Source organism: Echinops telfairi, unplaced genomic scaffold (genome assembly GCF_000313985.2).
Source record: "Echinops telfairi isolate 266 unplaced genomic scaffold, ASM31398v2 ScPeMD7_3533;HRSCAF=4204_1, whole genome shotgun sequence".
Taxonomy (NCBI): domain Eukaryota; kingdom Metazoa; phylum Chordata; class Mammalia; order Afrosoricida; family Tenrecidae; genus Echinops; species Echinops telfairi.
The window spans coordinates 31,054,440-31,069,340 of NW_022107432.1; the positions used below are offsets into that span (position 1 = coordinate 31,054,440).

At 53.8% G+C, this 14,901-nt stretch overlaps 1 protein-coding gene across 1 annotated transcript; it reads left to right on the top strand.

Moving 5' to 3' along the window:
• Nucleotides 1-245: 245 nt before the first annotated feature.
• BNIP5 (BCL2 interacting protein 5) lies at nucleotides 246-14,648 on the top strand. Its single transcript, XM_045294785.1, has 11 exons — nucleotides 246-852; nucleotides 2,289-2,405; nucleotides 4,623-4,687; nucleotides 4,953-5,154; nucleotides 6,079-6,219; nucleotides 7,402-7,454; nucleotides 7,780-8,020; nucleotides 8,209-8,340; nucleotides 9,533-9,597; nucleotides 12,150-12,413; nucleotides 14,613-14,648. The coding sequence occupies exons 1-11, from the start codon at nucleotides 246-248 to the stop codon at nucleotides 14,646-14,648; spliced, it is 1,923 nt and encodes a 640-aa protein (XP_045150720.1).
• The last annotated feature ends 253 nt before the right edge of the window (nucleotides 14,649-14,901 follow it).

Consider the following 14,901-nt stretch of genomic DNA (forward strand, 5'->3'; position numbering starts at 1 on the left):
TCTGATTCCATTCTGGTCATCACTGTCCTTGGTTCCCTGGTTTCAGACAAAGGCACATCCTTTCCAGGCCGTGCAGAACTTTTTTGCAGGCTCAGCCTCGGGGCAGAACATTATAGGTTGGGCTTGGGGGCAAACACAGAGGAACTTCGGTTCTTAGCAGACTCTATTAAGCCTTGCAATGAGAATGCCCCTGGCGTCTGGGCCAAGCCCCTTCTAAGGACGTTCTTTGTTTTGGTTGTAGCCCGATGGAGAGTCCGCAGGTCCCGGGGAAACCGCTGTCAACCAGGAGAGCCAGCTCTCTGGACAGGTTGCAGGAGTCTTTGGATGGTCAGCGTCCTTCTACGCACAGCGCCCCCTCCAAGAGGGGACTTCGCCGGACGGTCAGCGATGGGGCCCCATGCTCCCAGAGCCTAGCTCAGTCTCCGGAGGGCCGAGGCACCTCGGCCGCTGCCCTCGGTCTGGAAGAGACCCAGAAGTTTATCCCCAGTGAGCAGAAGTCGGCCCGGGACACCAAGAAGGACAAAGCCCATAGGCGGACCCAGTCCGGGTGGCTGAAAACTCTGCTCAACTTCTTCCTGAGGACAAGCCCCGAGGAGCCCAAGGAAAAGGCCAGCAAGAGGCCCAAGGGGAGGGAGAACCTCTCCCAGCCCGCAGCGTCCCCCGGGACCCCCAGGACCCCCGGGGAGCCAGTCATCAGGAAGAAATCCCATGAGAAGAAGGTGAGCCGCAGGAAAGCAAAGAAACACGCTGCCGAGGAAAGCAAGGGGACCCAGGGTCAGGAAGTCTCGGGCCAGGAGGCCCAGGTGGCTGCCTCAGACCCCGAGTTTATGGATCTGGGCCAAGCTCACAGGGGTAAGCACACACCCTGCACACTGCTTCCCCTCCAAGGGTTAGGGTGGCCTAAGTTTGCCCTTCAAGCTTCTCAAAAGGCAGGGCAGCAAAGTCGGGGAGCTCTTGGGGACAATACCACTGTGCCGTTTCTATGAGGGCAGAGCAGCAAGGTGACTGAGGACTTGGGATCAAACCCAGCTCCACCATGCCCATAGCTGTGTGACTCAGGGCTGGCGGCTTCCTCGTTGAGCCTCAATTTGCCCCACCCCCAACCATGGGTGAGATGGAGGTAACAGTTGCTCTCTCATGGGGTGGTCACAGGGATACAACCCCAAACCACACCCATGGCCTTTGAGCTGGTTCTGAACCTTGGGTTCCCAAGCCGATCTCTACAGAAGCAGACTCTGCCTCTTTCTCCCAGGGAGCCGCTGGTGCGGGCTCAAGCCACTTTTGCAGTTAACGGTGGAGCGCTTAACTCCTGCACCACCAGGGCTTCTAGGTCACCTAGTTCCGATAACCAAAGACAAGCAAACAACCTACTGCCATTGAGCCATTTTTTGACTCAGCAATCCTTTATAAGGTTTCTGAGACTGGGAAGCTCTATGGGGGTAAGGCAATTTCATCTTTCTCCCAAAGACTGAATCGCCAGCTTTGTCCAATGCCCAGCCTGTGCCAGCTTTGTCCAATGCCCAGCCTGTGCCGGGCGAACAGCGCTCTGTCGTGGTGGCTGTTGGTGTGAAGTACGCCGACTTGAGGAGTGTTATCCCAGGAAATGGAACCCTGGTGGTGCAGTGGGGCTGCTAACCTATAAGTCAGCAGTTCAAACCTACCAGGCCCTCTGAGGAGAAAAGATGAGGCTTCTACTCCTGTAAAGAGTAACAGTACTTGAAACCCACAGGGGCAGTTCTAGCCTGTCCTACAGGGTCCCTCCTATAGAGCTGGCATCTTCCTGAGATCCTAGGAAGGGTTGTAAAGTGCAAAAGCCAACTCTTTCCAGGGTCCGTGTGTGAGGTCTTGGGACAATTGCATGGGTGCCAGGAGCCTCAGTTCTGGACATAACTCTACTAGCAATAAGCTTTCTGTGTGACCTTGAGGGAGATGAGGGAGCTGGTCTCCCAGGTACCTCCCTGTCCTGACACCCAGTACCCTGTGAGTGAATGTCTGAGATGCTCCACAGACACCTGGGGGCAGATGGAGTTTTGCCCTATAGAGCTTGATGAGTAGAAGACCCCCAGGGAAGCGCCAGGATTTGGGGCGTGGGGGAGGGAGGAGGAAAGTGGATGGAGGCAGCCTTGTTTCAAGTTAAAACCTTGCTGGAGTCCAGCCTTTCAGTGGAAGCCTAGAGCTGGCTCCGCTTTGGGTCCTGTGCTGGCTCCGCATGTTGGCCGACAAGGTCAGATGCTGACAGCCCCCCACCCCACTCCGTCCCCACAGACTCACTTCCATCTTTATTCCAGGCTGGGAAGATCCTGATCTCCAGGAGTCCTTGTTCATTGAAGGAGGATCGGCTGGGGTCGTGGATGAGTCTTCCCAAGCCACTGGCCACGGGCGAGGAGGAGACCAACAGCCTGACAGTACGTCCCCATCCAGTCAGTGTCCTCTTAGCTTAGAGCCGGGACCACTGCCTCCGAACGATCACATGACCTCGAGTGGGCGCTCTCGATATGCCCACCTGTTTTAGAGCAGGGTTACCCCAAGTGGGTGATACCACCCCTGGGGGGCACTAGAATGATCCAGCGGGGCTACAAAAGCGGATACTGACACTTCATCCTGCTTACAAATGGTAGTACAGAAGTGTTTCACTGCCAAGGGGGCACCGAGTCAATTTTTCTCTCTGGCGAGGAGGTGGTAGGACAGATAAGTTTGAGAACCACTGCTTTGGAGTATCACGGGAAGCTATCTTAGGAATCAAAGAGCTCCCGGCAAATGCACCCTATGGCAAATGAAAGCAAACAGCTGCTGTGGAGTCAGTTCCCACTATGGTGACCCCTGTGTGTCTGAACAGAGCTGGGACCCCTGGGGTTTTCCATGGCTGGGGATCTGTCATAGATTGCTGGGACTTTCTTCTGAAGGAGCTCCTCCGGGTGGACTTGAACCCTCAACCTTTGGTTTAGCAGCTGAGTGTCCTTCCAGGGACTATATTAATGGGACTAAGACATTCTCCCCTGGTATCGACAGTTTTAATATATATATGCCTACACTCAACTGCATGAGACCAAAAGGGCCACGATGCCCCCATCCCCCCAAATAAAGCTCCTGTGGTAGGGAGGGTCAGGTAAAAAGAGCCTATTGAAACTAAGCAGTGGAAGAGAGCCACTGTACGAGAGGGCTGCAACCAAAGTTCTAAATAAAAAGTCCTATCAATTGTTGGATTAATTTAAGTTCTGGAAACTCACCCCAAACTACAATAAAAAGATTTTTTTTTATAAAAAGATCCATTCAATAAGGAATGAGAGGTCAATAAATCAAAGTACAATGGAATAATAAAAAAAGAGCAGTGTCCTACACTGAATAATAATGTCAAAAAAGGAAACTAAGGCATATTATATGAAAAAAGTTGTTTCAGAATACGGTGATTCTTAATGAACTCATTTTTAAAATGAAAAAGCATACATGTCCATATCGATCTCTGTGTACATATCTGTAGGCTTCAAAATGGAATGAAAAGATAATGAAATTCTCCCATGGACCTTTTGAAGCCCCCGTGATATATAAAAGAGTTGAAACAGTAGTTCAATTCATGCTTGTACCTTCACAACTACCCAGATTCAACCACGGATGACCTCCATATCTGCTTCATATGTGTGGATAGTTTTGTTGCTCCATCATTTTAAAGTAAAAGAGGCTTCCCCTCGACAGACCTCAGCACGCATCTCCCCAAATGAAGGACCTTCTCATACACAACCTTAGGACAGGACGGCTACCGATCCCAGCATAGTCAACACTCACTTCCCCATCCATCTAATTCCTTCTATAGAAAGGACGTGGATTTTAAAAGATGATCTGCAACAGAGGTGTTCTGGGTCTGTCAGAGAATTCCTTAGGCATGAGGTCCTTATTTGTGCAGGCTGCCTCGTTATTTTACGTGTTAATTGTTTTCTCAAGGCACAGGGTAGTCTGAGTAGATTTATAAGGGGTGTGGAAGTAAGAGAGGGGAAGGAGATAGGAAAAACAAAAGCAAATGGCAGTCCGTCTGGGAACAGCGGGTACTGTTTGCTCCTCTTCTGAATAAATGGCTGGACTGGTTGTGAGCAGACAGAGGTCAGCCTGGGAATATTGTCCTTGAGTAAGTTGACTGGGATAACAAAGAAAGTCAAGCCTATTGTTTGTGGCTTGTCTGGGAAACCTTGGGATCCTACGTGACAGGCCGCCTCTGAGTCATGGCAGCTGGTGTCTTTCTGCCCTTGGGCCTGGTTAGACCAGGCGCCCTCCTGGAAATGAGCAGATTGGAAGATCAGCATCAGCCTTATAAAGTGTCTCTGACCCAAGCTACTCCTTTGATGGCTCTCAGCCTTTTGAGGGAGGCCAGGTAGGAATTACAATGCATATTTTGTAGGGGGAAGCAATGGAGACCCAGACTCACCCAAGGTCACACAGGTTGCTGAACCCAAAGCAGACCTTGGCAGACCTGTGTAGTTCAGAGGCCTGAAATCTACCTAACAAACCATGCTTAGGGGAGCCCTGAGCCACACCTGAAGGCCCACGTTCGTCTCAGAAGCCCAAGCCAGTGATGTAGAAAGCGTTCTCTGTGTATTTGGAAAGTTTAACTGGGTCCGTGCTCTTGCTTCCAGAGGACGCAATCATCCAGATGATAGTGGAGTTTCTCCAGAAAGTGGGAGACGACTGGGAAAAACAGGTGAGGAGAAAACCATCTCGCCAGTCTCCGGGGGCTCCCCTCTTCTCATGCCACGCCCCCTTCCAGGCCTGCTCTCTGCTCCCCCCACCCCCAAGCCATCGCATTCCCTCCACCCCTAACCCAGACTGTAGTCCTTCTTGGGCTTTGGACTGTGTTGCCTCCCCTTATGCGGGGTCACCCTGTATCACTTGGCTGCTTTCTGATTTTTCCTGCGGGGTGGGGGGTGGTGGTGGTCCTGACTCAGTGTCTCTCATCTCCCCCACAGAGACTTCAAGCCCTACAGCCTGGGCTGGCAGTTCAAACCCCGGCCCCCGCCGCTGTCAGGAAGAAATCCTCAGAGAGAAAGGCCAGCTTCCGGAGACCCTTTGCACATAAGAAGCATGATCCCGAGGCCCGGCCACCCAAGAGGCCCAGCTTTCTGCCCCTGTGTGTTGGTGGCCATCGGCCCTCCACCTCCAGCAGCACTGGTGAGCGGGGGACACGGTTGCCATAGCAACACTGCATTTGCTGCCAGCTCTGGCACTGTCCCTAGGGCCTGAGTTAGCCATTGTAAGGCTGTCTTCCGACTTCTGCCGTTCTATTCAGCAAATAGGGGAAAGGGGAGGATTGTGGGGAGGAGAGAAGGGACCAGCTATCAGTAGGCGGCCCACAATCACACACAAAACCTCCTTAAAGAGTAGGTAACCCACGATGGAAAGCCAACCCTCCTGGTGGGTCCACCCCTGGTGGGGAGTCTGGAAGGCAGGAGCCCTGAGGGCTGAGCTGTGTTTCCTATGTCATTCCCCATCTCTGTGCCTCAGTTTCCTCACCTGTTAAAGGGCACGCCCCCACGATTGCATAGCTATCCCTCAGGCAGCCCTCACAGCCACCTTTGAAATACCGGCACCATCTGGGTTTTACACAAGAGGGAGCTGAAGCAAAGTGGGTCACGTGGCCCAACAAGGATGGAAACGGGACTAGAGACAAATGGCTTCGTGCTGGGCATCAGGGAGGTCATCCTGGCCAAGGGCACTCGCATTTTTTTTAAAGGGGGGCAATGCTTGACTCCAAAGAATGACTCTCTCATGATGGAGTTTCAGGGCAGAGGTAGGGGGATCACAATCCATTAATTCAGGCACCCAAAGACGCATCTTCACCAGTGGGCCAGGTATGGATGGCGGAGGCAGTGGGGAGCTGAGGAGCCAGGGCGGCCAGTGCCATGGCGGGATAAGAGCCTTGGTCTGGCCAGGCAACCAGAGAGCCCCAGCCCAGCAGACTGTCCCCCCCCCTCTCCCGCCCCCTCTGCCAGCAACGCCTTGTCCCAGAGCTCACTTTGAGTCTGGGTGAATGAACCCCTGGGCCTCTGTGAACACGCTGATACGAACACACCCACGGTGCATTTTGCCTCTCAGACTTGGAAGACCCTCAAGGCCCAGAGACCCTGTCTACAGATCTGAAGGATCCCAGCCTCTCTGAGCTCAGCGTGGGAGCAGGACAAGGGCCTGACCTGGGGCCTGAGGAGGAGCTGCAGCGGGACAGAGCCTCGGAATCCAGTCAGTACCTCCGACCTTTCCCTCGGCACATAGCTAGCCTGGCCTGTCCCCTGGGAGAAGAGAAACCAGCCCGAGGGGGCGGGGACCTGCCCACACCCTCCCCAGTAGAGCAGGCAGGGCTGGCTGCCAGGGTACTGGAAGTGGCAAGGGCACTCCCTGAGGCGAGGCAGACGGATAAAGCAAGGAGGCTTTGTCCCATGGTCAAGGCTCTGAGTTTGAATGTGACTCTGACATCTCGGAGCTCTGTGACCTTGGGCCAGTCGCTTCCCCTCTCTGGTCTCCACTTCATCATCTCTAAAATGGAAATGGTAAGAGTTCTTGGGAGCCCCTACAGGGGCTCAAAGGAGCCCTGGTGTCGCTATAGTTAAGCGCACAGCTGCTAAGGGAAAGGCTGGTGGTTTAAAGCGAGTGAGCTGCTTCCAAATAGTCCAATGAAAACCCCGTGGGGAGAGTTCTGCTCTGTCCCACGTGGCTGCCTTGACTTAGGATCAGCCGGGAGCACCTCACAAGGACAACGAGGCTCCGCCTGTCACCCCTGAGAGCAGTCTCTTCGGGCAGGTCCCCGGGGTGAGCCCCACACACAGCTGTTGTGGTTAGGGTGGCAGCTGTTGTCATGCTAATATCTCCATGGTTGGCAGAGCCAGGCCCAGGGTTACATGGTCACTGTCACTTCTGTGTCTTTTAAGGACCTCAGCTCCCCGCCCTCCCCTGGTGCCATTCACAGCCTTCTTGACTTTTCCCAAGGGTTGGGGGGAGGGTCTGTAAGGGACCCCTTTAGGTCTGAAGGGGAGAGAGACAGGCCTTCTAGCCACAGGGCCAGTTCTCCCCTGTCCTGTAGGGTCACTGTGAGTCAGGCATGACTCTATGCGTGTGAATTACGCCTCAAGAGGAAGGGAGTGTGGGTGCGGGGCTGCGGGGAGCAGGCCTTGCCAACAGCCTTCTCTCGGCACCTTCCCCTGGAGGCAAGGGCCCATTCTGTCTGAGTCCTCTCGAACCTGGTGCTCACAGATGAAGGAAGAAGTGTGCCCAGCCTCCCCCGCCCCCACCCCAGGAGCTTGTGGGTGCTGGGCAGCCCCAACAGCAGGCACCCTGAAGGGTCAACAGGCCTTAGGCAATGAAGCGTGGTCCCCAGACAAGCTGTGAAAGCATTAAAATGTAAACACCCGCTTTGGTCTTTTTTAGACGAATTCTTTCAGAGGATCATTGCCCTCCTGGAGGAGCCGGGGCTAGAGAAGGTAAGGACAGTCCGCACACAGCCCAGCACTGGCCCTCGCTAGGACCGTTCTGCCCCCTGCCTGCCATAAGACCTTCCCACCAACCTCCTCCCACCTGTCACTTATGCATCTGGCCAAGCTCAACCCTGCCCCTCTTCCTTCCCCAAGCTTCTTCCCACTGCTGCAGGCTGCACCTCTCTCCAGCTCCCAACATCTTTTGCTCTTTTGTCTGGGCCACACCCTCTGACCCCCAGTGGGTCTGCTGTTCAGAGAATGCTAGCCCCCCCCACCACCAATCTCCTCAAATTCAGGGCCCCTGACTCAGTTTCTCTCATCTCCCCCTCAGCGACTTCAAACACCGCAGTCAGAGGTGGCTGTAGAAAGCCTGTCCCCAGCCGCCAGGAAGAAATCTCCAGAGAAAAAATCTACCTTCAGGAGAGCCTTTTCTCATAAGAAGCATGGCTACAAGGAGCCCAAGAGAGCAGGGGCTACGGATGTTTCCAGTCCAGAAGCCCGACCTCCCAAGAGACCCAGCTTCCTGCCGCTCTGCGTTGGTGGCCACCGGCCCTCCATCTCCGGCAGCCTTGGTGAGCAGCCTCTAGTTGCCAGGGGCACATGGAGGTGGGCTCTGGTCCTGGAGGGATCCTCTGAACTCCTCAAGGCTGGTCCAAGGCCCCTTCTTAGGCCAGTCTTGTCAGGACCTCGGCTCACCTGTCTGTCTGTGGATTTGAGACAGATGTAAAAGACACTCACGCCAACCCCTTTTGGCCCTTAGACTCGGGGGATGCCGATCTCCGGAAGCCCTCATCCGCAGAAGGGGGACCAGTGGGCTGCTTAGACTCACCCTCCCAGAGCAGAAGCCACAAGCCAGAAGGGGAGCCACAGCTGGACGGAGAAAGTGAACCCCGTGAGTGCCACCCTTGCTCTTCTGGGTGATTCTCTTTGCGTGGAATTTCACAGGTGCAATCCAGAGGAGGTGGAGGTGGAGGGAGGCTTGGGAGGGCAGCGAACCAATTCCCCAGGAAACTTGAGAACCGGGCTGGACACAGGCTTGGCCTGTGTTGGGCAAAATTGCAAATGGAGAGAAGAATACCTGTTGATTCTGTGGACAGTAACCTGACTAGCACCCTACTCTCATCTTGGCCTGGTTTGGTTTTTCACATAAACTTCCTAGCTTGCTCTGCGTCTCATGACCGGTGGTGTGCTGGGAAATAGGCTTTAGAGAACACATAACAAGTCCTGATTTGTAGCATTTGCACATGTCTGTGCTGTAACCATTCCCACCGTGGCCTATTTCAAGCTGCCAATGGCTTAACGGAATTCCTGGATATTTACAATCCTGGGATAAGCAGGCTCACCACCCAGCTCCATGGTGTATTCCTGCTGCCCCAGCCACCATGCGTCCTGTCCCCCTCCCTGTATTCCAATCTGCTGCTCCTGCTCCCAGTGGGACGAGGTCTCTGTGTCCCCATCTGTCAAGTGGAGCTGCCAGTGGGTCCAGACGGGGCCTGGCAGATAAACAAAGACCCTTGTAATTCTAGAAGGCAAAACCCTTATGACCCAGCCCTAGTGGATGAGAAGGTGTTTCCTTGCCTTTCAAAGGGACAGAACAAGAATCGACCAGGCACAAGAATTGAGCAATGGGAGTGAGGTAGCAGGCTTCATGGGGAAGCGCAGCCTGCAGGACGACTCAGAGGAGGGGAAGAGAGAAGTCGTCCCCATAGCAAGGAATCACTCATATCCCCTTGGGGTGGAGGCTGGTCACTAGTGTCGGGAGAGCACCGTGTAGCCCCCTGATCGGCAAGTTTACACGAAAGGGGTGATGTGGCCTGTGACATGCATAGGAGGCTGTTGGCATGTGCGGGAAGGCATGAGTGGAGAGAGAGTCTGTGTGCAAGAGATGTGGGAGGGAGACATTTGTAATGGCCAGCCTCCGTGTATACTCACCTAGACACATGGACCCCGAACCTGTGGGCTGTGTTTTAGAGGAAAAACACCATCTTTGAGCGATGGGTGGGTCACTGCAGGAATGGACTGTTGGGAGTCCCTGGAGACCCTCCATTCACCGCCTCTCCCCCACGTCCGTCTCTGTTTTCCAGGAGAGCTGATCATCCAGGAGCTGGTGGCGCTTCTTCAGGCGCTGGACGGCCAGCTGGGCAAGCAGGTGAGAACCGCCCTGGGGACCTCACAACCAAGGCCCGAGTTCAACGCCCATCTCTAGGCCACCTTGGCGTGTCCCTTAACCTCTCTGAGCCTCTTCATTTGCAAAAAGTGGGGGGAGATAGATGCCCACTTGACAAAGTTTAGCGCGGGTGTGGAACGGTAACCCCATGGCATGATGAGGTTAACATTGGTTTACCATACCATCATGCTCCAGGTGGCCCCCTGGCTTCCATATCTACTGTTGAAGCCCATTCCAGTCCCACCTTCTTTGGAAGTCCCCCTTCTGCCCACCACCCTAACCAGGCAGCCCTCTGATCACATTCTCTGCTTGTCTCCTCTTTCACCTTGATTTCTAAGTCTGTCCAGCTTGTCCACCCTCCTCCCCCCTGCAAGAAAGCCCATTAAGAGAAGATGCTCTGCCCTGGATGGGCTCCCAGTCCAAGGGGTGAGACAAACACCTGGAGGTCATAAATGCTTAATCAGTGTCTCCCTTCCCACGACTTACTGCCCAAGGCCCAACTTCCCGCTGCCTCCTATTGCCTGGGACTGGTTTCTGGAATTAGCGCTCCTATGACCAGGTGGAAGGAGCCCTGTCTAGTGGCTGGGACCCGTTGCTGGGTTGGGCTGCTGACAGCCAGGTCAGCAGTTCGAGACCATCTGTTTCTGTGGAGTTCCAGTCTCGGAGACACACAGTCCTACCCCATCATAGGGCCGCCAGGAGTCAGCCTTGACTCGACGGCAATGAGCTTCATTTGGGTTTATAGACTGGGCAGAGGAGCCCGGTGGCGCTGCTGGGTAAGCAACCCGATGGCAGTGGGTTTGGTTTTTTGGTTTATTCGGATGTGCCGTTGGCATTGGGCTGCTACCTACAAGGTCAGCAGTCCAACGCCACCAGCTGCTCTGCAGGAACAGGAGGCTGTCTGTTCCCATGAAGACTTACAATCTTGGGAAACCTACAGGAGGTCCTATGAATCCGCATTGACCGACCGGCATTGGTTTTGTTGTTCTTGTGGTTGATCACTTAAAAGTCTTCTTTTAGCTCCTAAGGACCCTCAACCAATGGCTGATGGGAGTTGGTGTATAAAAACCCTGACTCCCTTGCCCCTCGGGAGGGGTAACTCTGAGGAATGTATTTAAACGGGCTCCTCAGTGCTCAACTTGCCACGCTGGGTGGACTCCTTTCCCATCTGTACCCTATGTCTCCATCCCCCCATCGGTGTTTCTGGGGACCACTTCCCACGTGAACTTCTTGCCCCGACATCCTTACCTTTGATCCACTTCTGAGGAAACCCAACCTAAGATATTTAACTGCTAAGAGCAAGGAGCTTCCTGGAGGAGGCGTAGCATCGAAACTAAAATTCATCTAACAGCTACGCTGTGCCCACGAGGGTCCACAAACTATGTCACTTAACCTGACCCACCAACAACCGAAATGGTTAAGCATTTAGCTTCTATCCCAAAGGGTTGGCAGTTCAAACTTACTCAGAGGCACCCGGAAGACAGGCGTGGTGATCTAGTTCAGCAACATCAGCGCCTGAAGCCCATCGTTCCACTAGGACATGCATATTGCCAGGGATGGAGCTCAGAGGTCACACAATGACTAGATGTAATCTACACATCATTTAGCTGAACCTGAAGATCTGAGCTTAAAAATTTTTTTTTAATTTAAATCGATTCAAAAAGCTGTGCTTTAGTCTTCTGAAAAGCCTGTTACATTATCCACAGTGAGAAGAATGAAACTCAGATTCCTCCGTACAGGTCACAGACATTCATTCTGTAAACGCCCGTTCAATACCGAACACAGGCCAAGTCGGAAAGACAAGTGGTTGCTCGCTCCTGGGCAGACAGATGCTAGTTACCCAGAAAGGGAGGCTTCAATGCAATTGGTTTGGCCAGTGGTGTGCAGGGCCCCCTTGGGCCTGCGGTTGGCCTTAACGCAGCTTTTCCAGGTTGCAGTCTCTGCAGAGGTTGGTTGCTTGGGTCATCTTGACGGCACTGTGGTCGAACCGAGGTCCCTGGGTGGCCCAAGGGTCTTCAGTTGGTTGCAAACCTACAAGTTGATGAGCCAAGCAGAACAAAAGGCCTGGTGGTCTGTTTCTGGAGAAAGCGCAGTCAGGACAACGCCACGGCGCACAGGCCTACTGTGTCACCAACGGGGCACCGTGACTCCCAATCGAGTTGGTAGCACGGATCGGAAGGTTTGGGTCTAATGGCATTGAAATCCTCTCTTCCCAACTAGGCCTTTGAGCCAATGTTATAAGGAAAGCTCGAGCTATTCCTGGAATGGGGTAGGAGACATGGATGAGATTACTGGGGTGTGAAGCCCTGGGGTGTTTTTTTTCTTCCCTGTGGCCCTGCCACTGTCCCCTGGACCTTGCAGGCCCCTGTCTGAGAGGCTGGGCGCGGTGGAAGAACCCTAGCTGCTAGGGAAATGAGGCTCCCGGCCCACCTGCGTGGGGATCAGGGAAGGGCGGCGGCTGGGAGGGGGCTACCTGCCAGTGGCGCTGACCACCTGCCAGCGGCGCTGACCACCTGCCCTCCTTTCGGTTCCAGATCCGGCGACACCCCAGCTTTAAGAGGTTTCTTTACAAGCTCTCCGACTCCTCCCTCAGAAAGCTGGCGGCTACTCTACAGAGCCAGGCGGCCCACTCGGCAGAGCCCAGCAGAAACCTGGATGAGAGACGCTACCAGTTTGCCGCTAGCCTGGTGAATGTGTTTGCTGGCAACAACAGCCACGCTGTCCGCAGCCTCATGGGCCTCCGACGCCCCTACAGCCGCCATGTGTACGCCCAGTTTCCATATAAGGAGGCCCAGCAGGTGAGAGAGGGCAGAGATGACACTGGCAGGGTGGCGTCACAATTGACAGCATGCTCCTGGTCAGCTCAAGTGGGACCTCCTTACTGTCCTTCCCGCCCCTTTTTATCCAGAATTTGAAGGGTCCGGCTCCCAGGCCACCTCCTCACTCAGGCCTTCTGAGATCGTGTAAAGCCACTGTAGTCTTTGTGCCCAGGCCCTCCCTGGCCTTCCTCCAGAATTAGCACCGTCGTCCCGCGGCAACCTTCTCTCAAGGAGGATGCGCCTGCGTACCTTCTGGTATCAGCAGGGCATTCTGGATCGGCTTCCGTCTTCGTTTGCCCTCTGATTAGTTCATGGATTCCGACTCTGGGCTTTCCAATGCTAGACTGTCTTCAAAAGTACCCGACGAAGAAGCTCCAGGTCCACTATGGTTGGTTGAGGTGGGAGAGCAGGCGCTGTGGGCTGCCTGAGGCTGTGGTCATTCACTGCCCTTGCCCTTGGCTGATTGAAGAAGAGCCCCTCCCTGCCACCCCTACCCCCACCCTTCTCCTTGGTTTACATTTTTCCTGATCATCTCCCTGTGCCTGGAGATTTTTTTCTCTTTAGACATAATTCTGCTCACTGATTGTTGTTGTTGTTTTTAAGTCTTGCGTTTTCATATGCTTTCGGGCAGACAGAAAAACCGAGTCTTGGTCCTTTGCAAATTTACTGAAGATAAGCCGCTAACAGGCATTTGGTTCCCATCAGTGTGTAGGAGCCACTGAGGGAAGGCAGGTGAGGCTTTAAAGGAATGAGGCTGGTGGGTGCTGACCACACCTGGCAGAGCGCCCATGTGCAGGTGTTCCCCCTGGGAAATCAGACACGTACTACGGTGAGGGAGCCGTCACCCAGGAACGCTTCCTGGCTTCTGCTCCTGGCATTGCTTGTAGGACAAAGTGACCAGACGACCCACTTTTGGTGGGACAGTCCCGCTTTTTAACAATTTTTCCTGCGTCCCGCGGCGTTTTAAAAAAGCCCCGATTTTTTGAAAGAATGCACTACAAGCTAGGGTATTTGCTTTTCGGCTGCCATGTGGCTATTTCGCCAGGATATGAGCTTTATCAATGTTGTCCCACTTTACCAATGTTAAAATCTGGTCACTTTTGTAGAAGCCACTTGAGGAGTCTCTTGAGGAAGCTGGTCGGACTCTGGTCGGTGCTCCTCCTCCTTCCAGGGCTTGGCTTCCCTTTGGCTGTGTTCCTGGTGGGGAGTCACATGACCTCAGGCGGCTCTTTTCTCTGCTTCCGCATCTTCTTCTGCGCTGTAGAATCTACAGAATGGGTCTGTTATGGGTGACTCAGCCTCACCCTCTAGGCCTCTAGGCCGGGTTAGGGAGCCCTGATGGCTTAGTGGTTATGCGCTGGGCTGCAACCCTAAGGTCAGCAATTTGAAACCACCAGCAGCTCTGAGGGAGAAAAAATGAGACTTTCTACTCCCCAAAAGAGCTACGGAAACCACAGGCACAGTTCTACCCTGTCCTGGGGTGGGGTGGGGATGTCACTGTGAGTCAGCATCGACTCTCGATGGCAGAGAGCTTGGCTTGAGGTTGGGTTAGGTAATAGCCAGGGAGTGACCGGAGTGCTTTGTGAAGGATATTCTAGAAACATCTGTCCTGACATCTTCATTAGTCCCAGCTCCATCTTCTGGTTTTACTATGCATTCATTCATTCATTCATTCATTCATTCAGTGTCCACTCATTCATGTATGCAGCCCTTGGGCAACCCAGAGCCTCCTCTGTGAGCACTTACGCTGGTGCTGTGAGGCCTCGTGGAAGGTCCTGTCTTGGAAAGGCTCCTACTCTAGTGGGGAAGACAAAATGTTTAGGAGGGTGGAAGCCAATAGCAATTAAATGCCAAATGAGTGATAACTAAGGCCAACAAAGCAAGTTGGTCTTGGAAGGCTTCAGGGAGGTGGCAGACATTGATTTTGACCTTGAAGGATGGAGAGGCTTCCGATGGGGAGAAAGGACCAGGAGAGACCACAGGTGCAAAGACTCCGAGGCAACCTCTGATGGGATGATGTCGGTTGGTACCAGAGTGGAGGTGTGTGTGTGTGTGTGTGTGTGTGTGTGTGTGTGTGTGTGTGTGTGTGTGTGTGTGTGTGTGTGTGAAGCTCTGGCTCTAAGAGACTCACCAATAATTTAGCTGTGCCTAAAAGGGATGTCTTTTTTCTCCTTCTAGAACATCACAAGTCCTGATGTCCAAAGCCCAGATTGAAAGCTGTGCCCTGGGCCCCACTTCCCCGGAACTGGCCAATCAATTGGCAGTGCTAGCCAAGAGGAGCCCCTGGAGATGTTTTCCAATGCCCCAATCGAGTGCTTCCTGGATGGGATGGAAGCCAAGCGGGGATGAACACTCTATGTCCCTGCACTTTTGTGGATTTCTTGGGGTTGAGAAACCATGGTGCATTCTTGCAAGAAGCCAGACGCAGAAGCTGTGTTGGGAGTGTCGAGACCAGGGTGCCACCTGC